We start from the raw sequence: 27,945 nt of genomic DNA, 5'->3' as shown, positions 1-27,945 counted from the left end.
GTTAATACTTGCTTAGTGATGAATGGTTAGCTGTACTGATGCACGTTGGGTGTGTCAAAAATTATAGTTTTGCTGATCTTTTTCTGCGAAGGTGACAAAAATTAACTTCATGAAGTTGCAAAGTTTCCCACCTATGCAAAACTGTGCTTAAATTCCACCATTAATGATCTAGTGGATAATTGTTTTTGCAAATAATGGCTTTTTGCAAATTTGAGAACACAATTACAAACTTGGCTGACAAAGTCCTTTAATACTTTGCACACCTCTCCTCCAGACGTGTACGTATTCACTCTTTAGACCACAAGTAGAAAATCTACCACAGGTCTGTCTGTACAGCTACAATCTAGTCTTTGTTGGGGAACTGCAGTTAAGCTTAAGGCCTATTTCCCTGCATTTAATGTGCCATCTTTGGCAGGGCTTTTGGTCGGCTTCCAGTAAAATAGTGCTTGAAGTGCCTATCATCGTGTCAAAATGCCATACTATTGGCCTCTGAATCAGTTAGGGAAATGTCAAATTGATGTTGTCCCCATCACTAGATACATATTACTAATAAATATGAACCATAAAGGAAATCTAATCTTAAACAGTAAAACAGAAAAGGTGGTTATGGCTCAAAGCCATGTTGCAGGGTTTATTTATGTGATATGTGCTAAAAAGGGTTGGGATTCGGGTGTTTGAGAATTTACGTCTGCATTCTATGATTCAATTTGGTGCGCTGAGGTGCTATCTAAGGAAATAGGCACCCTAGCGGAATAATGGATCTAATACTGAGGATTGTGCTACATCTGGCCTGCTAGAAAATGTAGTTACTGGAATGGAGACATAATCAAAGACAATAGAAAAACAAAGACGTGTTGTAAGGCAGGTTACACTGGAAAGGTGATCATCTGTATGTATGTCTATGGTATTTCTATAGCGCAAACCTACCTAAAAGGCAGCGGAGCACTGGGCAGGGTCAAAGACAAGCATAAAGTCAACAAGAAATAGGACAGGAAGCTTGTTTGTGAACTGTCAATGCACTGTGACGTAGTGTACTTTAAAGAGGTGAGTCTCAAACTCTTTCCCAAACTGTAGTGTGGGTGTTCTGATGGAAACAGGAACGTAGTTCGGGTCTTGGGTGAATAGAAGGAAAAGGCTAGCTTCCTTGGATTTACTTGTTTTAAACTTCTTAGCCTACTGTCTGGTGGTGCCCGAGCTGTGGGTGTGCCAAGAACCACAAGGTGTGATTTCAGTAAAAACCTCTTGTGCGATTATAAAAGCAATCTATAAAAGTGAGAGATGTTTGAAGCTATGTTGGGTCAACAACGTTCAGATTTTCTTTGCCTTTCACGAAAAGAATTCAGATTAAACAAATGGTAATAGTGAAGTTAAGATTCCTTTTGGATACAATTGATCATTCATAGGGTATGACATCATCCCTGTGAAATGGGGATTTTGAAACCAATACTTTATGTGCAATAAAAGTAGCAAAACATGTAATATAAATTGTATCCTCCCCATGAAATATGGATTTGAAACCAATAATTTGTGTTATAAAAGTAGCAAAACAAATAATATGAATTCATCATCTCTCTAGCGATATGTTTTTTTAAAAAAACATAGCATAAGTGTGACGTGTACTCCAAGGCACAATATAAAGGATTTCTGTAGCAAACTCCCAAGTGAGGACGACATAAAGCCACATAGTCTGAGGCAAGGGCTAAAACTCCTTTAAGCTCAGCACTGAGTGCAAACTTTTGAGCTAATTTCACCAAAGTTGGTAAAATAGCTTAGCAGAGCAAGCATTCCGCCGCTGCCAAGTGTTTATGATCGCAAGTTTGAATGTCGCCGGGCCCACCTACACACCCACTGCCCAATGTCGAGGATGTGATTATCCTTGAGCGGTGTATTATTAATACCTATTAAGACACTGGTTTAAGCCTTGGTTGGTGATGGCCTATAAAAAGCTTATACTTATTAACATGGCTTTGCTTTGCCTACCTGTCATGCACTGTCGTACAGGCAAGGGGGCATGCAAATCTGCTTGATGGGCCCTTTAACCCCTTCTGTGCTGCGCGAATTTTGCTGCGCGAATTTTGCTGCGGTGCTGAACGTTCCATTGGGCCTATGGAACCATGACGGAACGGTTCCGTCATAAGCACAGGCCAACCGACGCTCATGACGGAACCGTTCCGTCATGAGCATGGAAGGGGTTAATTTTGTATCATAATGGGGGAGGGACTGGGGTATATTTGTGAGGCTGGCAAAGGAAGCACCGTTCATCTGGCTTAGCACCTAAGTTTACAGCTTCATCCGAGCACACCTGATCATGTATATACAAAAAAAAGCAAGAAGCACCTAGTACATCCTTTAAATAACTTCCTAACATAGTGTTATCTACACGTCTTCGATCAGCCCTGGTATAGTGCTATGAAAATATAGCAAACATTAACCTACAAAAATATACACATTTTATATTCACGGTACTTACAGACTCTCATGGTGTGAACTGGGAAATGGGTGGGAAATATGAAATATTGGGATTAGAGGTTTCTTTTTTTCATCCCCATCAGGCCTTCCTACCTCCTCCGATACAGTCACTCCAATAGGCCCAGGCCTATGTACTAATTATTTGCCTACAAGCATTTTCCAAAATGGCGGCTTAGTACATATTTTGATTATTTGTGGCACATGCAATGTTTGTCCCAATGTGTGTGGGACATTGTTAAGTTTTCAATAAGGGATATTATTCTAGTCAACTTTATTCCTTGTCAATCAGTATCTTTATCCCAAATCAATAACCTTGGATATTGCCTATCAATATTTTAACTGGATATCCAGTAACATCAAATCCTGGGGTGAATCTTTGCAACTATGTAACAGGAAACTTTGCCAAATAACATAGATTCTCAACCAAATTATTTCCATTTGTTGACATGTACACCCACACAAATGGGCACTGTAAACCCTCTTTAATGCTCCTTCCTGGCAAAGGGGGAAGTGTCACAACTCATTAGTCCCAGCCTTGATTGAGCCATGAACTTATCCTTTCACCAGAATCAGCGAGACTTCACCATGACCAGCGCTGCATCATTTTCTTGCGCAAATTGCTACAAACTATTCTTAATGTGTAAGTACGCTGCTGCTCTAACTCGAATATTTAGCCATTCCTAGCGAGGCTTTAATATGTTTCAAACACCAGCTTGGCTGATATTCCCAGGCCCGGGTTTTCTCTTTTCACACCATGAGAGCATAAGATAAAATACTGTCTGATTTTGTTCATTCTTATGATACATTATCATGATTTAGACGTTTGTGCATGTGCCTTTATCTGAGAGGAAGCAAAGTTTAAAGTGCTGAGCAGTACATGTATAAAAAGTAAACCAGAGCTATAAGTTTGCTAAGACAAGACATTCTATAAAGAAGACACAATTTTAAAATAAATTCCCAACATCCACTTTTGCCCACCCCTTAAAAATACAATAACCACCCACACAAAATAAAAATTAAAAAAAAACCTGCAGATTTTTTTTTATGTTGATTCAAAATTGAAGGGATTTGCAGGCACACTGAAATACTTAGGGTTTGGCCTCAGTGATCACAAGGGGCAGCACTGCTGCTTAAACAAAACAGGATTGGACACTCAAAACTGTACAAGGAATGAAGGCAAATATAAGAGCTCTACTCTCTATTAAGGACCCACACAGTGTCTATAGCAAAAGGACCATCATAACAAAGCGGCAATTTAATGTACATGGACATGGCTGTCATCATAGTAACTGAGGCGTTTAATTCAGTGCATGTAGAGCTTCAGCACAAATTGAATATAATTGAATTTTATCATAAATATTTCTGCTAATTATAAAATTTCAAGAACTGATTTTGCCTCGTGCAGATTGACCACTTCCTGGGACAAAGTAAAAATGCAAAGATGCTGTTGTAAGTTAACAGTTTTAAAGAGGGTATTAGATGACAAAAAAAGGGGATGAATGAGGTTGTTTGGGTCAGTGCGTCCTAACCAGTGGCGATTGATATGGATAGCATTCCATTGTTTTTAGTTGGACTATGCACATTCTCTAAGTATTTATAACAAATCTTCTGACACGTAACTACAATTGCATCGTTCAGTGGGATGTGGGCCTCTCAGATGATAATGAATAGTAACAACCTCATATTTTTAGGGGTCAACAGGAAAAAAAGATTACAACTTAAAACTAACACCGCTGTTTTTTTTTAACAAAAGTGCTTTACAATACTTACAAACTATACAGATTAATATTGCTAGCAAAGGGAAGTTTTCAATTTTTTAAAACATTTTTTTGTTACAGCTTATGGTCATAAGCATTCTACAAGAGGCGCTCTTATTGCACTGAATTGCACGTACCCTGTTCCAAGATGGCAGCCAGCAGGGCTGATGGCAATCTTTCTCATGTTAGTCCTTCTTCTATGATCGACCAGAAATATGGGCCATAGGAGGACATATTGCTCTGCAGAAGTTGGAACCTACAACTGCGAACTTGTGGGTGCATTACTTTACACATGATTGTTTTCAGCTTTAAATTGATAAATGCGTTACAGGAACTGAGCTGTTCATTTTTGCAAACTCCTACTGTTTCCCGTACTTGCGGTTCACAGCGCCAGTAAATACTGCGTGAATTACTAAATGGAATTATAGTTTAAATAGTTTGTGCTCTACCTCTTAAAATATTTTACATTACATCAAACATAGTGCAGGGATACAACTAGCCCTGTGCTTTTTCTTGCTTTCACCATCACAAAGGAAAACGTTTGAGGACATTTATCAGGGATATTTGAAAGCAAAATCAGGGGAATGTAATTTGCCCCCTTAAATTGGAGTGGATGAAGTTGTGAGCAGGAGAAAAATAATAAAATAACGTATCTATTTACCGTAAAAAGTCGAGCCTTCTGTCTAATTCAGAAGAGTTGGAAAGTAAACTACAGTACACTTCAGGTGAGAAAGGCTATACTAGATGCCAACATTAACAACGCGTACACCACCTTCCAAGCTGCCTAGCAACTTTGTGAAAATGTCCTCCTGCTGCTTGTCGATGTGCTGGTGGGTCTTCGCATGGTGTATGTATGTTTGTATTTATTTGGAGCAATCTTTTGCTTCTCGTTGGCCAAGACGAATAAAAAGTGGAGCATGCACAGGCACACACCTCCATAAGGTGCTTTACATAGCATATCTTGCTTTACAGCCCTAAAACAAGTTTTTAATTTTTTTTTACATTGAAATACTCAAATCCTGTGATCTCATATGAAACATCCAGTCTCTGCTAAGGTAGCCGTCCTAAGCTTTGCGGTTAAGTGCTTTGGATCATTCTGATTAACTCAAACAATTGTCGGACACTCCATCTTGTTACAACGCATGGTCCAGGCAGCAGAGGGGTCACTGGTGCACCACTACCCAATTTGGTCTTAACGCCAGCATTAAAACCTTTCTGGGTTATTGAATGTCTTGTGTACCCTTGAGGGGCAATACTGAGCAACCCCGAATCATTACCTGCCATCAACTTTGCTTCGTTCAAGGACTTCTTCAGGAGCACATCCTCTTGCTGTTTACTGCAACACATCCTCTTCCTGTCCACTATGACATACAATCCACATCTCTGTTGCTCAGTCCCATCTCATCGTAAAAGACAATGGTGTACTAGCTTACTCTATTCTTTTTCCCTATATCCACACATCACATTCCCTTTCCAGCTTCTCTGTGCAACTTTCAGTTCCCTGATGCCACTGACAATATGGCTTTGCATGTTCTTTAAAACATGGAAATGCAATCTGTACCGCTGTTTGGAAATAAAAGGAACCTGACACTAGAAGGAGCCGCGCCCTACCTTTTTTCAGCTGCCGAGACGGGATCAAAACCTTGTCTGCTAAAAACAGTCACTGGTCCCAAAATTTCAGGTAAAACCCCGAAATGTCATAGGTAGAAATATGGTCCCCCTGAAAATCACTCTCCTCAAAAAAGGGGTTGTTGGGGGAGGCGACTACTGGCCCATCGGCTTACCAGAAGCCAGATTGTGAGCACCCCATGTTGTGCTTCTTGAAAGTGGTGGTGGAAGAAAGGAATTGCTTCCTTCCCAGCTCACCTTGCAAAAGCAGATGCATTGTAAGCAGTGGTTGCCCCAAACAAGTTTTTACTGCATGCATACATGTCCTATCCCACACTGGGATGCACCTTATTTTTGGTCCGGAAGGATTTCCTTTTCTTAGCTGGCGCACCCTCAGAGTGCGTCTTCTGATGGGGCAGCAGGGCAGAAACTGCTTCTGTCCCCATGAAAGTGTGTGCAGTTCTGCCTCTTAAAGAACCTGGGATCTCTCCTTGGCGCTGGGGAGCACTAACAGCGGGAATGGGGGTCCCTCTCAAAGACTGAGGTCTTAGCCCTGGAGTGGTTCTGCTGGGACTGGTCCTCCCTCTGCGATGCCGTCTTTGCGCCAGGTGGTAGTTGTTTGCCAAACAGTACCTGGTCAGGAGGTCCTCTGTCATGCGTACGTACTTCTTTTTAGTGATGCGGCTCTGCGCCTCGGCCAGCTGGTATTCCATCTGATATACATCCTCGGTTGCCTCATTCACCCGGTCGAAGTGTACTAACAAGGTCTCCAATACGGGCACAAGTCGCTGGATGTTGGCGTCAACCTCAGGGTGGTCCGAGACAGTCACCGTGCTTAGGCTGTCTAGCTGACTTGAAGAGAGGGAGGCAGATGAAGTGTCCGATGCAGCGCTGAGAGTAGGGCCCAGAAATGACTTTGAGTCGCTGGACGACCGCGAAGGTAATGGCTCCATTCCTTCAAACCTCACTGTATGGCGAAACTAGAAAAAAGAAGTCAAGATTTTAATTGGAGATCAGTAGATCAAATTACATTTACAGAATGCTAGTTATGAATTTTTGCCTCAACCATGCATTTATTTATTTATTTACTTTTATAATTTATTGAGCGCGGCGAATACCCGTGGGCGTCTCGGCGCTGAGTGATTCCCTCATTTCCCTAGCGGCTCATAATAAAATTGTCTTAGATTACTGATCAAACAGCCAAGTCTTTAGTAATTTACGGAACTGCAGAAGTGAGGGAGACATCTTAATGCAGTGTGGCAAGGTATTACATAACTGCAACCACAACCAGAAAGCGACGATCTCCCCAAGAAACTGTCTTGGATCGAGGGACCACTAGTTGGTTCAAGGTGGCCGATCGGAGCAGTCTGGTTGGTTTGTAAGGTGTCAACTGTTCCTTAAAAAAGTGAGGAGCCTGATCATGCAGTGCTTTGTACACTATGTATAACGATTTAAATTTTATTCGGTTGCATGAGATAAGAAGGCTTTTGAGTTTCTTGTGAACCTGTGATGCTTGAAAACAAGACATTTTGGCTTCCAGTGTGTCTGTACTCTGCAGGGATAAAAGGTCCTCTACCCTGTGAATGTACTACTCAGTGAGAATTAGATGCTCTACTTTGCCTTGTATGTTTATCTGGTAATAAAGTGGAATTCTAAGAACCTATATCTGTGCTTTGTAATAATAAGAAGCGTGAAAGACTACAAAACCCTGGTGCAAATAATGCTTGAATGACTAATACATTTTGAAACAGGATGTTGTGGTTTAAACAGTTACAAGTTACTCACTGTAGTTAATGTAATACATACCGTCCTTGGCACCTCCTACTCTACACAGCCTACAGAGCTGCAGTCCTTTCCTATCCTTCTGAATCAAAATACAAGTAGAAGGAGAAGGATAGATATATATATATATATATATATATATATATATATATATATATATATATATATATATATATATATATATATATATATATATATATATATGTGCGCAGACTCCAAGGAACGCCACTTCCAATCCCAGCGCAACCCAGGACTAGCGAAGCAAACAGGAGACGGACCACAGCTCACAATTCACAGGTTGGTCTTTATTGCAGGAAAGGTTGGTAGCAAGAGGGCAAGACGCGTTTCGGGCTCAAAAAGCCCTTGTTCACATGCCACATGTATATATATATATATATATAGCTTGCTTTGCAGGAGGCAGCAGGCATGTGAGGTGTTTTTGTGGGGGCTGGGTCCACAGACAGGACCTGTTTCAAACTTTAAAAAAAATATGTCCTGCAGGGAAAGAGAAGACATGACAGGTCTGCAGTACAACATATAAATAAATCTTGAAGCACAAGTGTGGGGCCCAGGGAATAATGACCCCTCCTCCACCTCCCTTCTGTCAGTCCTAGTTTGAGGGTGGTTCTTACAGAATCCTAAAAAGTCGCCAGCTTGTACTTTATTCCAAAGTCCCCATTCTCTCCTCTTGCATATTAATGAAAATAATGCAAAAGCTTTCTGACCAGCTTTCTGGGAGCCATCATGAAGATGACAACCAACCTTCTTGGTCTTATTCAAGGCCTGAGAGCAAGCAATTGAACACTTTGTCTTATAAAAGTATTTCTATCAGTGTCTATCTGGCTGCCTTGCTAATAATGCTCCGCATTATGTGCATGTAAGACTTTAGGAGGCTGAAGAAGCTTGACAGAATAACATTCTGCATGACACAACACCACCTAGATGGCTGTAAATTCATTCAAGGCCTGGTATCACCGGGTACGGTAAAACTACAGAGCCCCCAAACATCGAGATAATGGATGATTCTTTTTACATCAGTCAAAGGATTGATAGAAAGTAGGGGAAATTTGGTGATTTAAATCACAAGCCATGTTCTCCAAGGGCTTACTAGCTAGTCCGAAGAGATCTAAAGCTCAGGAGGCGTGCACACTGGTGGAAACACGTAAAACAGCCCATCGAAATGCTGCTCACCAGAGTCTTCTGCAGGGACATCATTCAACTATGACTTGCTGAAATCATCTATCCATGCCAAAATCACTTTGCAGGAGGGATAGAAGACAGGGCTGGTTAGTCCCAGCAACCTAATGACCTGGATAAAATCTTTCTGCAGCACCCAGGAAACTCCGCCACTTAATCTGCGTTTAAGTATCCCTCTTTCTGGCCTTCCAGCCTGTTTATTCAGAATAATTTGCACTTCGTTAACATAGATTCTGGCCAACCATTGCAGCAACTTGCATTCCACAGAAACAGGAACATTCAGGATAATATAGTACAAACCATTTCATGCCAAGGTAAGTCATGCCACTCTACTAGATATGGCCAATGCAGAAGACCACAATAGCGCCCTGATTCAAGTACATCGAAGCATATTTGATACTCGTCTTGATAATTATTGGGTCATCCCACGGTGTTAAATTCTGGCAGCTTGACATACCCAAAATGAACATCGTTATTACAAATCCTAATTCCCTGGGGTCTGCGCAGGGGTCACAATTTGCTGGCACAATCAAATGAGAGACTAAGGGGCATATTTATAAGCCCTCAGTGCCACTGGGGCATTACCTTTTTTTGACTCTCCACTGGCAGAGCGCCATTTTCCATATTTACAAGGTGGCTCTAAGCCAGTTTGAAAATATGTGCTTTTCCACTGCAGTCTTCTGTGGAAAAGGGGCGTGCAATGGGAGTTCCACTGCAACACCCATTGCTTTTTGATGCTGCCCCACATTTACAAGACTGAGGCAGGTCCAAAAACTAATGCCATGGAATACCAGGTGTTAGAATGGCACAATGAGAAGAAATTATTAATTTCTCCTCTTTCCATGTGTGCTGCCTTCTACAGCACACATAGAGGGTGCAAATCGCCATTATGGGATGGTTATATGCATGAAGGGAATCCTTCCTGCACATAAACAATCAACCCTGCAGTGCAAGCATCTTTGCAACATGTTGGCAGGGTGCCTGCGCCGGGCAGCTATTTTTGCGCCAGCGCTATTTGAATACGGCGCATCCCTGCGTTTTGAAAATATCAGAGCGCGGCGCTGGCAAATTTGCTGCAGCTCCGCGGTCCGACATTTTCTTGTGAAGTTGCTCCTAAGTGTGGCATGTGCAGGGGCCACTATTGCAACAAAAACACACACACCATTTGTAAACACATGAACTATCCCACTCACATTGTGATATTTATGATCATATGCTCATGTGGCTTAATATTGTGTGGGGGAGCCAAAAAAGAAGTGATGCTGAAGATAAATCAACACCACGCAACAAAGAGGATGCACAAGCAAAACACTCTACTCCTACTTTTTGACAGAGCGAAACATGCTGCTCAACGGCAAACTCTTGAAAAGATCACCCGTAACTATAATGACAGGGAAGCAGACTGAGTCATTTTTGCAAACAGAACTGGATTTCAAGCTAAACAGTGATGCTCAAGGCTTGAATGAGAAGATAGACTGTTTTACAATTGTACATCTTTGATGTAGTTCAGCAGAAATTTTGCTCGACTTTCACTGTCATGCATTGTTTCCCACATGCAGCAGATTACAGTTATGGAACATACATCAATGGCCATAATACAGTTATTTTCAATTGTGATATTTACATTTATGAAGAAATGGGATGGCGGTTAGAATGGATTTATTATAATTGTACTTATTATCATTATTACTACTGTGGTGTTTTGCAGTTCTTTTTTTCTCACCGCTTCTTCAAATTGTATATATTTCTTACGCTACTGGGCCTCGCTTAGCATTTGAGATTTTCTCAATATTTGCGGGACAAACACATCAGATCTCCAAATGATCACAAGGTTATTTTTACTCAACTGGAGATATAAGCATCGGCCTTTTTTAGACCTAATCTTATTTGGGGGTCTCCCAAAAGTATTACTGACCCGGTTAAGGTTCTTTCAGTTGTGTCATTTTAATACCTTTACTGCACATAGATGTAATACTCGAGGGGAACTTTACTTCAGTATCAAGTCATTGCGGGTGTAATATCACCTAGTCATATTTATGGCCAACCCGAATAAGGGACAGAGTGCAATCTAAGGTGGACTTGGATAATTTACTGAACATAAGCCAGCAGCAATGCAATTAACATTAAACTGCTGGGGAGTCACAAAACGCTTTGGGAAATGAGGCAAAAGAAAAATAAATCAGTTTATCAAGGATCAGGCAATTTGTTTACATAGGAAATTGTGCTGTTGACAAATGCAACACTAGACCACTTCCTGCCCTACTTCCTTTTCCCTGGGGGCAAATTCAGGGAATAGAATTTAATAGTGAAGTAGGAGTTGTTTTTAACTGCAGCATATTTATCATCACTGAATTGTTTTTATTTTTTGCTTTTCGATTGTACCATTCTAGTTGCATTCGCTTATTCCAATTCCCAGGCCCATCGCGTCAGCCCACAGTAATAGCCTGTATAACGTGCACAAGCTGGGCAACACTTACTTCTTTAACTTTGCTCATGCCCATCCACATCCGCAGCCGCCGGAGAAAGAGCTGCACCATCTCGTAGTCCTGCGGATCGTAGGCAGGCCGGTACATGCTGTGCCGCACCTGGCTGAAGTTGTGCAGCAGCGTAGCCACAAACAGTCGCAGCAGGATCCACGACTGCAGCACGACATAGCTCAGACAATATACGTGGTATACACTTGGATGGAAAGGAAGGTCCAATTGCAGGTTCACGCTGCCACGAATCACATCGAACATCGTGAGGAGGCTGGCGCCAAAGCTGTGGAAGGGTTTGGAGTCTGAAGAGAAGAGCTGCCAGAGAGAGATGATGTCAGCAATATGTAAAGCAATAACGCTATGGTCAAAATTGTGCGAAGAGAGGAAAAGGATAGTGCCATGTAAAACAGAAAGCAACGATACATAAAGCAGTTTAAAGAACTTGTGAGTTTAAAGCAAACATATGGATCAGTAGGTGAAGACTGAAAACAAAAGTGATCAGAGCTCATAAAGCCAAAACATTAGCCTCAAGAATTCCTACACATGGTAAGTTTAATATCCTATTTCACACTTTCTGCTAGGAAATGTTTTCGTGCATTTACCATCTTTTTGTAAAATACATTTTTTCAATGCCTTTCTTATCCTAACTATCCATTAACTTATTAAGTCTCGGATTGTAGTCGTTTGTTCAAGGATAAATGGGGCCACTTTACCAAAGAGGTTCAGGAACCTAGTTTTCACACCAGTGGACCACAATCAAGAGCACCATGCATAGACCAGGGCCATGTAACACCACTGCCAGACAACAGACTTCAGTGTCTTACGCACTCTTTGACAAACACAGAAGGATACACAGCACAAAAACATTTTCTCCGGCTGCCACATTTTTGTGATCAGCTGCCCCTGGGGGCCCTCAAGTTCTGAGGTGCATGGTACCTCAACACAGATATAGACATCACAGCCATTGAGGCACTACCAGTGTTTGTTTAGGTGCATCAAGGCTTGTATTTGGATGGAGTTCAGAGACCTGCTTCCCATGTGGACGTGGAGTTGGTGTCTATAGCCGACTGTCCGAGAATCCACTGATGTTGCAACATCTCCTGGGTAATACACATTTGGCATATCCACTTAGAGAACTCTTTGCTAATAGGCAGTATGCATATGGGCAAAAGTATTCACTCATTTGCCTGTACCCACATCTACACAGAAAGGAGAAAGCCCTGCATTCAAATATGTAGCTAGCGATTGAATTGGTGTGTATTAAGTATTACAAATAGGCCTTAAAACGCCTCACCCTCTTCCGTAACATCACCCACCCTGTACTGTACTCAACTGTGTGCACACTCACTCACTTTGTGACCCTTCCTGTCTCTGCATCCACTTGGTGCCCCTTCCCAAGCTCTTTTGACCTCAGCCATTTTGTAAGCCTCACTCAAAAGTGCTCCATACTCACTTGGTTCTCGCCTCTTTGGTGCCCAGACTTCTGCTCACATTTTGTGATCACCTACTATAAACCACCCCCAACCATTTTGTACCCTGAGTCTGGAATCCTGTTAACCAATCTAAGCCCTCATATACTGCATGAACATTTAAACCTGTAATAGGGGTCCCATACATTAAAATGCTCATTTATCTTAAGCTGAGGGCCACTTGAGGTATTCACTCTTATCCCATCCCCCTTAACCATCTGCTCCTGAAAATGAAAGGGACAAGCATGTAGCCGTCATAGAACCCACGTGCTAGAGGGCCCAACCTCTCATTCAGAATCATGTTTAGTATATAGGATTAATGAGATAACAGTGAGTAAAGGGGATGTTTTTCACTGAGGGGTTCTGAGAGACAACAAATAGATGGGTGCAGAGCACGAGTTGTCCATGATGTCACTCAGAACTCTCTGCTGTGACGTAGAAGTTGCGATGAACTGGGTTTTAATGCCGGTATTCATGCTCCTGGCTTCCACAGGAAACCAATGCATACCAAAATAATACCAGAAAACGTTTGTTTCCTGCTGTACCTCAATTGAGATTCTTGCTTCCTCTCTGTCCTTAAAATGAAGTTGGTTCTTACAAAATTATTTCTCCCATCTCTCTCTGAAATGTTGATTTAAGGCTCTTATCCAAATTGAGGTGTTGTGTTTACTTGCTAAGTTCTCACCTCGCATTGATTGTTGGTTTCTGGGGCTTGGATGGCTGGCAGTCATTGCATGAATGAATGGATTTCATTTGATAACTACAACATGGCCGCTCTAGTCTCAAACAGAGGATTAGTAAGAGCATCAAAGAATAAACATTTCTAAGCAACTCAAAGCGGTCCTATATCGGGTTAGGAGACTTAACCAACTTTTGTAAACTTTAAGTTCTTTGCTACATGCTAGTTCTTTCCCCTCTCTGCCCTCTCCCCCAAGATCCACCACATTTTCACAGTTAGTGTCTGACAATCACGTGGAATCTCTTTTATCTTGTTCTAAGAATGTGTGGAGTGTCGCCTTGTAGGTGGTATATAGGTGAGATGGCTGCTCTTTCTTTCAGACGCATTTTACAACACGGCATATACGTACCAGAAAGCCCAGTTGGGCGTATGCCAAGGCAAGAATCAGGAAGCCCACCCATGCACAGAACAACTCTCTGGAGGATTTGCGCAGTGTTTTACCAAATATTGACCACTGTCTGATGAACCGTAGCTGGTGAGCGGCCTGTAAATAAAAGGTAGGTGCATATTGTTAATACATTAAATTAGAGATTACATGGTCAATCAGTAAATTACTAATTATTGCCCCACATAGTTTGTCAATAATTAATGATTTCATTCAATCATGTCCCAAGCAGTCTTGAAGGAAATACACCTTTTCTTCATGGTCCCTCCTGATTGTTTTGCCATTTTTCTAGATCTATTTTGTTGGATTTAGAACTCTGTGCACTTTACCCCTGCTAACGAGGAGTCAAGTGCCTGTGCGCCAGGACGCCCCTTCGCTGGGGCAGCTGTGCGCCGAATAAAAGTTATTAACATAACATAACATTTATTTTATTTATTTATTTATGGGCTTGTAACGCGCCGGCATCCCACCCGGAGGTGTATCTCCGCGGGGTGCTGTGAAGGAACAGGTCGGGCAGCGCTCCCACTAGAATAGAGTTGTCTTTAGGCATTTCCTGAAAGCTAGATGACTCGGGCAATCTCTGAGGGATAGGGGAAGACTGTTCCACAGACGCGGGCCCATAATGGAAAGGGCGCGACCTCCCTGTCTGGTCTTGTTATGTCTAGGAACCTGAAGTGATAGCTGATTGCTGGACCTAAGATTGCGGGAAGGGCGGTGGTATACAAATTTTTCGGCCAGATAGTGTGGACCGAGGTTGTGGAGACTCTTGTGCACCACACAGCAAATCTTGAATTCCACCCGTTTCCGGATGGGAAGCCAGTGGAGGGCCTTGAGGAGGGGCAAGGATGGAGTTCTAGGGGGGGCATTGGTTACCAGGCGGGCCGCAGTGTTCTGAACCACCTGAAGTTTATTAAGCACTCCTTCATTGGCTGCTAAGAATAGGCCATTGCAATAGTCCAGGCGGCTCAGAACGAGGGCCTGGACCAAGGTCTTTCTTGTATTGTCTGGTAGAAGGGGGAACACCTTCCGAAGGAGGCTAATGATGTGGAAGCAGGATCCCGCCGTGGTGCTGGCATGATGGGCAAGGGTGAGGTCATGATCTAGACGGACCCCCAGATTTTTCACCACCTGTTTCGGGGAAGGGGCCTTACCCAGACTGGAGGGCCACCAGTCAGGGGTCCACAGGATTTTTGCCTCTCCGAATAGCATGACCTCAGACTTTCCCACATTACACTGGAGAAAGTTCTTGGCCATCCAGCCGGCGATCGCAGTCATGCCGTTGGAGAAAGCTTGTCTTATCTCCGGGGTAAAGTTTTTAAAAGTGAACAGCAGCTGCGTATCGTCAGCGTATGAGATGGGCATACACCCGAAAGACCTCATAATGTTAGCCAAAGAGGAGACATATACGTTAAACAACATTGTGCTTTAAACATGGTTACCTTGGCTTATACCTAATTTTCACATTTAAGTTGACTGTAAGTCCATAGTATATGGTGTAGAAAATGTACTCAGGACCTTGAAGTCTTAATCTCCTCTTGATTGTCTCAGGTTTTGAGATTTCTATTTAATTAAAATCAAAACAGCCACATTCTATGAAGTCATGATTATCAAGAGTTCAGAGCATTTTAGAGTCCATAATTCACATAATGCAGCCAGATAACTAATAAGCCTTGTTTTATCTCCCATTAAAGCTTGAAAGTCTGGGGTTTGTTCCCATTTCTCTTCATAGCAGAAGAATACATGGTTGGTGACCTGTCTTAATTTCCCACAGAAGTATGAAAGATAACCCTTGTTCTTCATTTGACACCTGAAACCTGACCTTCGAGTTATATCGCATAGAGGAATTTTAGGGCTGATACCCTCTTTGAGTTCCATCTTCTGCACAAGGGTGACTATTTGATGTTCTTTATTGCAGTAGAAAGAAAAAAAGGGTGATATCTAGATTTTTTTTAAATCTGCCAATAAAAGTTCAATGGTAGGGAAAGGCCTGATATTAATCTGCCAGAAAAGGCTGCGGTGTGCTCCTCAACTTCTCCTTTAAGATGCATGGTAGGCAGACAATTAGTTATTTTCGCAAAAGGGAACCAAAACTGGGATGGCCCCGACAGGATCAAAACACACCACTATTCTATTAAGGAGGTCCCATAGATTACTAAGGTCTTGTGTGATATGTTCTGAGTTCTAGAATATTTTTGATAATTCAAGACACATGCAACCCCACCGCCTGTACATGTCTATAGAAGCTACCACTCAAATTAAGTTTATATTGGTGCAAACAGTGTATAAAACCCTTCTTTTTTCCTGCTTAATTACCTGTAATGTGAGGATGAAGAGCAGAGATGCGGCAAGGCAGTTGAAGACCGTGCTGAGGATGGCGATCTGATAGAAGTTTGTGAATTGTCTGCGGTCCAGGAGATATCTAGCCCACTGCTGGTCAGCTAGACTTGCACGGCTCATGTGTACGATCACTGTACAGGTGGTTAGGATAATCAGCAGCCAATGGACGTAGTTCCAGAAGACTTTGAAATAGCCACTGCCTTCTTTTTTCACAGCCAGGGACTCCGATATCACAAAGTAGACCACAAACGCCATCAGGAAAACCTAATATAATAAAAAAAACTAAATTTCAGAAGAAGCACGTTCTTATGAGACCATGTGCTCTAGCTTTGGGTGATGTATTTCAGAATGATGGATTTTTTAAGGCCCGCAATTCTTTCTCATCAGAGTTATGATGACCAAGTTACTTAACGTAATGTCAAAGATTGACAATTGATGGAATTAAACTGTTTGAGATGAAAGGTAGGTGAACTGGGCCATGATAATCAATGACCTGAGAATGAAAAGTGGTGGCAGTGCAGGGATGGGGAGGCATGGGCAGAGAAGACTGCAAAGAGGAAAGAAGAAGGGATCAGGGCAGGACTGATGATTAGGCAGGAGGGAAATAAAGAGTAGACCTTGCAAGGGACCTTCACAGACAGTGCGAGGGAGATCTGTCAAATGTTCTGAGAAGAAGAGGAGAACAAGTGTTAATGGGCAAGGGTGGAGGGAGAAAGAGTGTGTGTGGTCCTTATGGCTCTCTGGGGAGTGCATCAACCATTTAGGGTTCAGCCAAACCAGCACAACAGTTTTTCCCCCGGATGTATTGTTAAAATCCATACTTTCGCTATGTGGATGCTTAATTTTCAACACTAGAACAACAGATATAACTTTGATGTAAAAAAATTATCAATTAGGCTCCAACCACAATGTTTAGATTCTCATAAATATTTAATAAAATATACCTAAAATTCTAGTGACATTTGTTAATATAGTTTGTCATCCACTGATTGGGCCAGACGCATCATCAAAAACATTTGGTCCAAAAATAACATAGAAAACAATTGTATTAACAAATGTCACTTGTATTTTATGTGTATTTTATTAAATATTTATGAGATTCTTAATATTGTGGTTGGAGCGAAAGTAGTTATTTTTTTACATCAAAGGTTTATCTGTTGTCTGGTGCTGATAATTAAGCATCCACATAGCGAAAGTTTGGATTTTGACAATAAGTCCAGGGGAAAAAAATGTGTATTGATTTCTCTGGGAAGTGCAAAGCTGTGAGTCACTTTTTCTATTGCCATGGCTAAAAGAATTTACCCTTGAAATACAAGCAAATTTGAAGGTATGTCCTTTGAAAAAGCAGAGTCTGAAAAAAGAACTGAAGAAAGGACATGGAATCAAGGAAAAGTGATAGATGGCCCGGCAAATGCCAAAGGAGGTTGTGAACTGATACGAGTTGCTCCTCTCTGGTGAACATAAAGGACGGTTGGAAATAAGCGAGGTTTGCTTCCAACAGGTATGTGCTCAGTACACCTACTGACTAGAAGGGTAAGAATCATTAGGAGTAAAAATGATTATCTTGAGTTTTTGGATGACAGAATGGGTGGGGCAAATGTTGTTGATAATTCTCAAGAAATCAAATCACATTGGGCCATATGTATCAAGGCCAAATGGGTTCGCAAACGCCAAAATTCACAGAATTTCGGCGTTTGCGAACCTATTTTCGCAAAATGCTACGTATGAAAGAATTTGGGTGCAAAATACGGAATTGCAAAATTTGCGATTCCTTATTTTGTGATTGCATTTAAGGAATCGCAAATTTTGCGATTCCTTAAATGCAATCTATTAAGCAAAAAAAAAATCCTAAATGCCCTTAAGAAATCGCAAATTACCACCAACTTCTAGTTGGTCGTAAGTTGCGATTTCCTTGAAAAATGCACATTTCAGAATTTTTATAAGTGCCATGTGACGCACATACATGCCCTTAGGGCATGTATGTGCACCACATGTTCACCCATACTTATTTCAGGGGTGCAACAGGGTGTCCTTTGGACACCCCTGCAGCCTTGAAATTATTCTCAATTTGCGATTAGCAAATTGCGAATCGCAAATTAAGAATAAATTCCCATTCCTTCCTAGGGGCCAGGTGGCCCATAGAAATGAATGGGAAAGTATTCCTTAATTGCGAATTCGCAATTTGCGAATTCGCAATTAAGGAATATCAACAAAATCGCAAAAAAAAATCGATTTTCTTGATACATACCAATTAGCGATTCTTAAATAGCGATTTCATAAAAATCGCTATTAGAGAATCGCTAATTGGTATCTTGATACATATGGCCCTATATGAGGGTTTAGGTCATTTATAGCGCAAAACATGTTGAACCCAGCAAGACCAAATCTGTAACATGATCCAAGGTTATTTTGAAGTAATTGTTAACTTCAAATGTAAATGTTTAGTAGTTTTAGTAGGCACAAGTTGCCGCCAGTGGACTAGGTTTGAACGTTTCAGCAACGCATACAGTGCACTTCTCATGTGTACTTTAGGGAAGCGGTAAACATGGCTTGCAGCAATGGGCCATCTGTAGAGTTATCTGAATTTTTTTGTATTTGATTTAGACACCATAGACTGCTGTGCACTTTGTGTACCATTCACAAATATTAAACACAATCCACAACAAAATCTACGTGTTCACTGAGACGAAACGAGTAGTACACAGTGCGTAGCCATGGGCCAGGCTTTATGGGTACCCCACATGCGAATTAGACATGGTCTTCAGAGATAGAATCTTTGTTGTAGTTATTCATCGCTTACTGTTTTACATACAGTAAGTGGTAGGTTCTGCCATACTTACCATCATGATAAGCAGCAGGTGCACTTCACCGCTCAGCCTCAGGAGCGGGAAGGACTGGATATCCACAGACGGAAGCACCTGCCCAGTGAAGGGAAACTCTACCAGCAGAGTGACCACTGTGTGGAGAACAACGGCAGGGTTGTACTGGGGCAACTCGACGAAGACAGCCATGGTCCTGATGAGAGAGAAGAGACAAGAGGGCGTGGTAAGCGTAGGACACATGCATAGAGAAGTGGGCGTGCTGCCTGGCTGGATGAGCATTTGTATACAATGCTGGCATTTCCATGCTGGACTGCCATACAAAGAAATTACCAAAGTAACAGGTAGAACCAGCTGTGCAACTATTATTTCATTTACAATATCTCCATGCACTGAGGAGCACAGTATGACATTCAGAGGAGACATCTCACACCAGACACCACCAGTCCCTTGCTCAATAAGAGAAAGCTGTTATCAGGCACAGACCTCACTGGTAAGCGATAACAACAACGCTCAAATGAGACCTCACTCTGGCCTATCCACACAATGTTCAAATGAAACAACAATATATATTTATCACAATCCTATTTTTAGATTTAACAGGATCATGGACGTGGCCTTTTGCGAACCCTACCTTGACTTGATTTCAAAATCCTTTGATAGGGCTTTGTATTTCAAGTTTAGGGTGGGCTTGCTTCCAGTTGGCGAATTGTCTGCTCGCTGGAACATTCCGGCACAAACCGCTCCCTTTTGTGTATTTTGTACCTCTAGAGTGGAGTCTGTTGCCCATTTCCTATTTTAAATGCCCGGCTTACAAATCCCCGAGATCTAGGTGGTTAAAACCACTATGCAGGGAGCTAGGTACCAGACAGCATAAAGTCGCTCTGCGAATTTTGATGTCTGACACCCGGCCCTTGTATGTTTGTGACATGTCCAAATACTTTGGATGGGCTTGGTCGATCAGACTTAAACGGCTCAATGTTATTGTTTAATTGTGGTCACTTTACTTGACCTTTTTATGTAATTTATTGAAATGAACATTATTTTAATTGACTAGGTGCTGTATTTTATATGTTGTGGTTTTTTAAATTGTTGTTCTATGTAATGCTTTTAAAGATATCTTTTATCGAAATAAAGCCGATTGACTGACTGACTATTTCATGCACAGTATTGACAGGGTAGTAGTAGCATTATTGTTGGGGTGCAATCCTTCTTGCAGTTTTCAGAAATATTTTCTCAGATGTATCTTATTTTATTGCATACTCAGAGAGGATATATTAGCCTTGCTCTACAGGGTAGTGCTTTTTAAATTTGATTATACTGCAGCTATCTATGTCTGAAGCAGATAAGAACCTCTGTCCCAGAATATGCTCTCAAAAAACTCCATGGTGTGATCAGAAGGCCAAAGCCCCAAATCTCAGAACCACTCCTACACGGTGTTGTATCAGGATATCAAAAGTTAAATATTACTCTGCACATATACCCACCGCACAATATTGACTGTCAACTTGTTAGCAGGTTAAGTGGATGTGGATGTAAAGTACTCATCTGCATGCTTACTGTGACAATATGCTCGTCGCCGATGCTGTGTAGGCAATATATGTGCAGGTCAAAATTCTTGATTCAGAAGTTGTAATTGACAACCTTCTACTCATGCTTTCAAAATCAAGGTAAATGGACTATAATACTGATGCTGCCGGTATTACAACAAAAGTTAAACGTTTGTTAGGCAGTAGGTGAAGGACTATACGGGTACTGTGTATAAGCAGTAGAACACAGGCGTCCATTAGTATACGATTTGACTGGATAGATTGTCATTGGTGGCTTTGACTCCTTATATAGTGTACCAAAATGAGGTGCACTGTGCAGAGAGTCCACGTATCCCTTATTATTGTACAGGGACTTGCGCTAGCAATCCCAAGGAGCTCAATTTGTGGTAGTGTGGTCAAGCAGCGTTAGGGGAGTGTTAGGCATCTATCGCACACAGAGTCCATAAATGAGACACACACTCAATAAGGAAATCCGACACCAAGGTAGAAAAATCACATAGATTTTTATATTTATTTAAACACCAAGATTTAAGAGATTAGGTAAGTATTTTTAAGCTAGTGATTGTCAGACACTTAGAAAATACAGCTACAGATTTGAGGCATGAGCATTCGAATACAGTAGTGTTATCCTATGGGAGAAATATACACTGCATAGGGTTCCTTGCAATCAAGTTATAGGTTAATTCTTCTGGACTAAAGGTAAGTAGGGGCCAAGGTCCTTAGAACCCCCAGCAGTTTTGGGGTTATGTGCAGGTTCATCGCTGCTGGCCGCAAGGGTAGCCTCGAATGCTACAACTGAAGTCTATGGAGAGACCTGTAAGCAGACAAAATGCTGCAAGTGGGAAATGGAGACAAGTCAGTCGGAACCTAAAGGGGGCCTTGGTTCCTGAGGGTCTCTGGGGCAAGGGGGCATTGTCGGTAGGCTAGGACTCTGGCTTGGGTGCAGAGGTGTTTTGTCTGGCGGGATGCTTTCATTAGAGGCTCTCACTTTTGGGGATGATATGGAGATAGGGACAAAACAGGAAAGTTGGCCACGCTCAGTGCTGGCATCTTCGAGGCTGACGTACCTCATTGGTAAGTCGGTCTTGGGGTGTTGGTGTCCGGGCTGTACACCTAACAAGCCCTGGCTGCTGAAAGGGGTACGGTACCCCGAGTATTGGTCCTGGGGGTCCTGAAATCTCCATAATTTGGTTGGGTGATGGCTCTGTCCTCCTGGAGCACAATGACCTCCTCCTGGGCAGCTGCTGCATCAGTGGACCTGGGATTCCATATTGTTCAGAGGAGATGTGCACTCTCTTGCCTAAGGAGGACACTGCAAAGCTCAGACGAGGCATCATATACCCCCCAACTCCTAAAGGAGAACGCTGCATTGTTCAGGGACAGTCGGATGAGACTGGTTCAGATGAGTAGTAGTAAGCACATTTTACATGTATGGCACCTACTCAGCATGAACTGTGGGGTCTACCCCAAAAAACGGGGAACTGAGCTTCATTCCATGATTGGTTATATGTGGTTCTCTGGTTGTGAGAGGCAGAGAAGTTGTCAGACTGCTATAATATGAATGGAGGGAAACGGCATGAGGAAAGAACCGTAGATCTTTCTTAGGTGGTGGTTTATCAAATTCAGTACAGACAATAAATGCTATAAAGAGAATTATAGTTTAATGCATACTTACAGGTGTTACCTCTAAAAAATAAGTATACTCATTTTATCTACCTGACACCAATAAAAATATTAGTAAGTCTCTCTGACTAAAACCGGACATATGGGTTTCACACCGTTCTTCGCAGCAGGCACGCAAATCACTAAGCTCTCTTAAACGCAATGTATTCACCATCAACATATGTCCTGGTCATAAGCACTGGTGCAAATTCAGCCATATGCATCAGAGCACTACCTGCTGCTCAAAGGGGACCTGACCGGTCATAAGATTATCAGGTTTGTGGATATACCTAGGTTTGTGGGCAATGCCGATCCTGGACTTACATAGTGAAGCTCCGTGACCATAAGTTACCGAAGGGTTCTGTACTTACTGGTTATTTATCCAGTGCTGCTGCTGCAGACTCTCCAAGATAACTTTGCTCTCCTCAAAACTGGACCCCAGCTCCTGAATATATCCACTGCTGTCGTAGAGCGACAGATACCCCCAGTACCACACCCTGGGGGAAAAGACACACAGAAGTTAGTAGGCTATACTTAAGGATGATGGTCTCAATATGCAACAATAAGGAAAGAGAAGGAGGACACAAATTTCACTAATGTGGCATGCTACCTACAACAAAAGCTAAACGAAAGATGTATTTTCATCAAAACACTAACAACAGACAAAGAGCTGTCTCGCAACACCCCACCAACAGGAACAAGGTCTATTTCCACGATCCTGCACCCGAAGATAAAGACATAATCAACTACGTCAGTGTTTGACAGCGTGGGATCCCCAGTATAAATTGGTGGGGCTCCCAGACCGGCAAACTTGTGGTTGCCGGCTTGCCCCAGCTCATTTATAGATGGAGGAATCACCAAGTTTCTGGAAGTGGAGCCTCAATTTTCTGACTGTAGGCCCACCCAGCCATTGGTCAATGCACATTCAAAGACCTGCCATAGCAGCGCCTATTGACATCCGTTTTTCCAGTTCAAGGCAGCCGGGAAGTAACTGATTGCCTGAATAAGAAACAATACAAGTTTCCTAAAAAGAAAAATAATTGTCAAGAAGGGCCAAAAGAACATCTTGCCTGCTCTGTGAATTTCTCTGATTTCTGTGTAACCGATGTAGTGGGGTATGCAGGATGCACAGAAGTATATGAGATCCCTGCTCGGTAGGCAGGGATCTCATAATAATTGGGGCAGTCTTCTGCCAGAGTAGCAGAGGCCATGCCCCAATAGGCTGCCTTTTGAGGTCGAAATGACCACCAGAGTTTTAAAAACTCCAACAAAAGGCAAGAGAATGCGGTCCAATCCACAAACTAAAGAAAAGGGCAAAGGATGAAGCATGTTCCCCAAAATACTTCCCAGGAGAAAAGGCTTGCAAATACATACCCAATGGCTAAGAGAGAAGATCCTTTGTCCAATAAGCCAAAGACATGTTTCCAAGTAGCTACATTTTATCAAAATGAGGGAATTATACTCTATGTACCCTTTAGCTACAAAAATGACATGCTCCTCAATCTCCACCCACTGAAAAGAGGCATATTACTCAGTTTGCAAACCATGTTCAAGAGACATGCTATTTGATCCACCAACCACAGAAAAGAAAAATTATGCCAAATCCTACTGCAGGACAGATACGCACAAAACTGAGGGAGGTGCAGTAAATGAGAGAGAACAAATATATGTCCTGCTGTACATTAGAGAGAGAGAGAAATGGCCCGTCAGACTCCGGAAGGATCTCATCCTCTGGATGGATAGAGGCATGTTTTCCAGCAGCAGTGCCTCACAGAGGCAACATAAATACTCTTCACAAACTTTGCTGAAAGGACCGAAGGCATTCACTGTGGTCAAACTCCACCTGGGAAGTAAACAAATTCTGTAAACACTTTTCTAAAAACCTTAACATCCCAGTGAGACGTTTCTTACCCCGCCAGGTCTGGAGGTGAATATGCCCAAGAGCTTAAGAAGTTTTCAGCTCTCGCTTCCCAGCCAGCACCGTAAGTCTCAGTATCAAACCGCTCTGATTTTCGTGAACATTTAGGGTTCGAAGCTGACAAAGCTGCCTCACTCTGGAGAGCGCCAACAGTGCGCTGACACTCTGCAATGAAATAAAGAGAGAAAAGTCGGTGATGAAAATTAATGATTGTCACTCCTTCAAAATATTAGTTCACTAATACAGTCCTAGGTCTCTGGTCCTGGGAAGGGTTCTAGGCTAGATCAGTGTTCCTCCAATCTGGTGTCTGTACAATGTCACCTTGTTATATTTGAATCCTAACCTTTCAACAACTACAAGACATAATTCCAGAAACTTTATCATGGGCATAGTCAAATTAATTATAGAGTCCATCACTGTGACACAGGAATCTTGATACTGTCCATACTCCTGATTATTCTACACATAAGTCCTAAAGAAGCAACAGTGTATGACAAAACAAGGACATTGATGCAACTAATAAAATATTGATGCATTTTATCTTGGATTGACTAAATGGTTGTTGTACATTAAAGTAACTCAAGAAAAAGTGGTTAATTTTATCTTGGATTAATTAAGTGGCCATTGTAAATTGAAGTAACAAAAGGAAAAGTGATGCATTTTAACCAGGATTGATTAAATAACAAAATAACTCTTTTGATATCAATTTTGGATTAATAATGCTCCATTGGGACAAATTATTCACTAGTTACATATACCATTGGAGAGTTTGGCCTGTAAAGTATATTCATTACTAGGACTAGAACTTGGTCAAATCTTTATTTCCTCAATTTGATTAGGTGTCCACCATCCTTAACACAATTATTTTTTTCTGAAACAATACCATTAGATTGTGTAGAATGTAAGATGTCATCCCTGTACTATGAACTCCACGCTACTGATCTCTGAGCTATTATGGCTGAGCAGAGCAATAACTTGTTAACACATAAGATAACTTACCTTTCTTCAAGCGGACTTGACGCAGACGTACAGCTCCCAGCAAGGGGCTGAAGGGCTCCCGACCTGAGTGATTGTTGTAGAGACCAGGTAGCAACACCTGCGAGATCCAGGCCCAAAATTCATCAGACCTGCAGCCATGTATAAAAGGCAAAAACAGGAGTTCAGTTTGAAATCAGATGGATAAAGAAAAGTTCTTGATTATGTGAAACATTGATTTAATATTTGAAATATGCATCCCATAAAATATCTTTACATTTTACACTACCATTCATTACATTTTCTATTTAAATTGCATATCAGCTGTTGAATGTAATTTTATTATCGTTTTATATCTTACAGTTCTATATATAACACGAGATACTATATTGCTAAGATTAAAACCTATTAAAATATGCAAACTAGGTTTTTGAGTATACATATGATATGCACAAATGGCTGTAGGCGTAATTCCAGAACTATTAAATATAGGTTTCAGCTTCATAACCCCTGTGCTGAACAATAATAGACGTTGGGGCATATTTAAAAAAAAATGTTGGAGCGTGGTGCTAGGCCATATTGGGCAACGCTGTGCTCTGACATTTTCAAAACGCAGTGTTGCGGCTTATTTACAAGAATATGGAGCACCCCTGTGTGCCCCCTAGCGCAGGCGCAAAAAAAGCTGCCTTGCCGCAGCACAGGGCCCCTCCTATCATGTTACAAGGTTGCCTGTGCTGCAGGGGCAATTTTTTATGAGCAGGAAGGAATATCTTCCTGCACATAAACAATCAATAATGGCGATTTACAGGGCAGGCCACCGCAGAACTGTAGCTTGTACAGACCTATCTCTCTTATCAATATGGAAACTAAAATATTGGCTAGGATCCTGGCTAATAGTCTCACTGGGGTAATATCGGGACTCATACATCGAGATCAGTCTGGCTTTATGCCTAAATGGTCGACACGGCTCAATCTTCAGAGGTTGCACAATTGGTTAGAGGTGGCAACCACTAAGGAACAGCCACACTTCATCCTGTCTCTGGACGCTGAAAAGGCTTTTGATACTGTCCATTGGCCATTTCATATGCTAGTGTTGGAAGAATTTGGATTTGGCCCGGTATTCAGACGGTGGATAGCCGTTCTCTATGAACGATCACTGGCCAGAACCAGCGTTAACGGGGTGGTGTCCAGGGAATTCCAGATCGGAAGGGGTACCCATCAGGGTTGTCACGTCTCCTCTACCTTTTGCTTTGGTACTGGAACCCAGATATAACGGGATTTCGGGGTCCAGGAGAGGAGGGTTCAGATGAACGTATCTCGTTGTATGCGGACGACATACTGCTGCATGTCACAAATCCAGAGACATCCATCCCTAAGATAATGGATTGTTGCAAAACGTATGGAGCTCATGCAGGATACACAATTAATTGGGAGAAATCCTGTCTTTATCCGGTGGGCAGAGGTAGAGGTTGTGATGTGTGCCCGAGGCAACTCCAATTGGCCCCTGAAGGTATCAAATACCTGGGTATTTATGTTACGACAAACACCACAGTGGCTCTAGACCGAAACCTTTATAGGGTTCACGGAATTCAGAGCGGATGCTGACAGATGGAGGACGTTGCCGCTGACATTGCAGGGTCGGGCTGCGCTCTACAAAATGATAGTGCTCCCGAAGTTCTTATATGTCCTGCAAAATACGTACCACTGGATCCCGGATGAGGTGTTTATTAGAATAGAGGGTACACTGAGAGCATTCCTCTGGGATGGGAAACCGCAGAGGATAGCGATGGCGGCACTACAACGGAACCAATATAATGGTGGTATCTCTTTACCCGACTTGCGGGCCTATTATTGGGCAGCTCACCTTATTGTGGTAAATGACTGGGGCCATGTAGAGAGAGACCACCCCACATATGCGCTGGAACATACACAAATCACTGATCACCCATATACCCACTATATCTACGGTGGTAAGGGCTCCACCCGTCTCCTAACAGCCACACAGATAGTGATAGCTACGTGGAAAAAGGCAGAAAGGCAGATGAAATGGTCGGGTAGAGTGACAAAGGAAACCCCACTTTGGGTAGGTAGCAGACTTAAAGAAATTGCGAAACTGAGAGGTTTCAGGCAATGGGACCTGCTGGGCATTTCCCAGCTGAAGGACATATTGAGTCGAGGGAAACCGGTAACATTCTCGCACCTCCTCGCTGAGTATGCTATGGCTACATCCCAACATTACAAATTTCTGCAGCTGACGCACGCATGGCAGGCACAACGTATTGACACAACAGCCATTCCGGAGTACGCGCCATTAGAGGGTTGTCTCCTGATGGGTGAGATAGGAGATAAGGCAGTCTCCGGGACATACAGGACCATCATCAATAACAAGCCAGACTCTTTGCTGAATTTGAAGGCCAGATAGGAACTAGATGTGGGGGCACTAGAGGACCTCGACTGGGAAATGGTGTTGATGCACCCTCGTGAAGTGGCGATCAGTCACGCTTAAGATTGATTCAACTCAAATATTTACACCGGGCATACTATGATAGGGCACGTCTGCATCGCATAGGGAGGGCGGAGGAGACTAATTGTTTGCACTACCAAGCACTGGAGGGCAACTTCTTCCATACGGTTTGGGAGTGCGCCCAGATTCAGAGATATTGGAGGACTCTTTTAGAGGAGCTAGGGGCCATTTTGAAGGGGGGACAATTCCTCTGAATCCGCAGTTGGTCCTGCTGGGACTCTCCACGGAGATCGATCTCCCTAGGACAAAAATACTGTTGCTCCAGCTAGGACTAGTA

At 42.4% G+C, this 27,945-nt stretch overlaps 1 protein-coding gene across 1 annotated transcript in view; it reads right to left on the bottom strand.

Annotated features, from left to right (window-relative positions):
- Positions 1-452: 452 nt before the first annotated feature.
- PKD1 (polycystin 1, transient receptor potential channel interacting) overlaps positions 453-27,945 on the bottom strand; it is a 410,044-nt gene continuing 382,551 nt past the window's right edge. The window contains exons 39-46 of the mRNA XM_086940492.1: positions 25,169-25,296; positions 24,163-24,334; positions 22,623-22,748; positions 19,061-19,235; positions 16,197-16,484; positions 13,848-13,982; positions 11,291-11,605; positions 453-6,814 (exon numbers count right to left, since the gene is read on the bottom strand). Coding sequence (XP_086796618.1) covers positions 6,161-6,814; positions 11,291-11,605; positions 13,848-13,982; positions 16,197-16,484; positions 19,061-19,235; positions 22,623-22,748; positions 24,163-24,334; positions 25,169-25,296 — 1,993 coding nt within the window. The 3' untranslated portion in view covers positions 453-6,160. The remainder of the gene's footprint in view (positions 6,815-11,290; positions 11,606-13,847; positions 13,983-16,196; positions 16,485-19,060; positions 19,236-22,622; positions 22,749-24,162; positions 24,335-25,168; positions 25,297-27,945) is intronic.

Source organism: Lissotriton vulgaris, chromosome 10, assembly GCF_964263255.1.
Source record: "Lissotriton vulgaris chromosome 10, aLisVul1.2, whole genome shotgun sequence".
Lineage (NCBI taxonomy): Eukaryota > Metazoa > Chordata > Amphibia > Caudata > Salamandridae > Lissotriton > Lissotriton vulgaris.
This window is presented reverse-complemented; position numbering and strand designations above follow the sequence as displayed.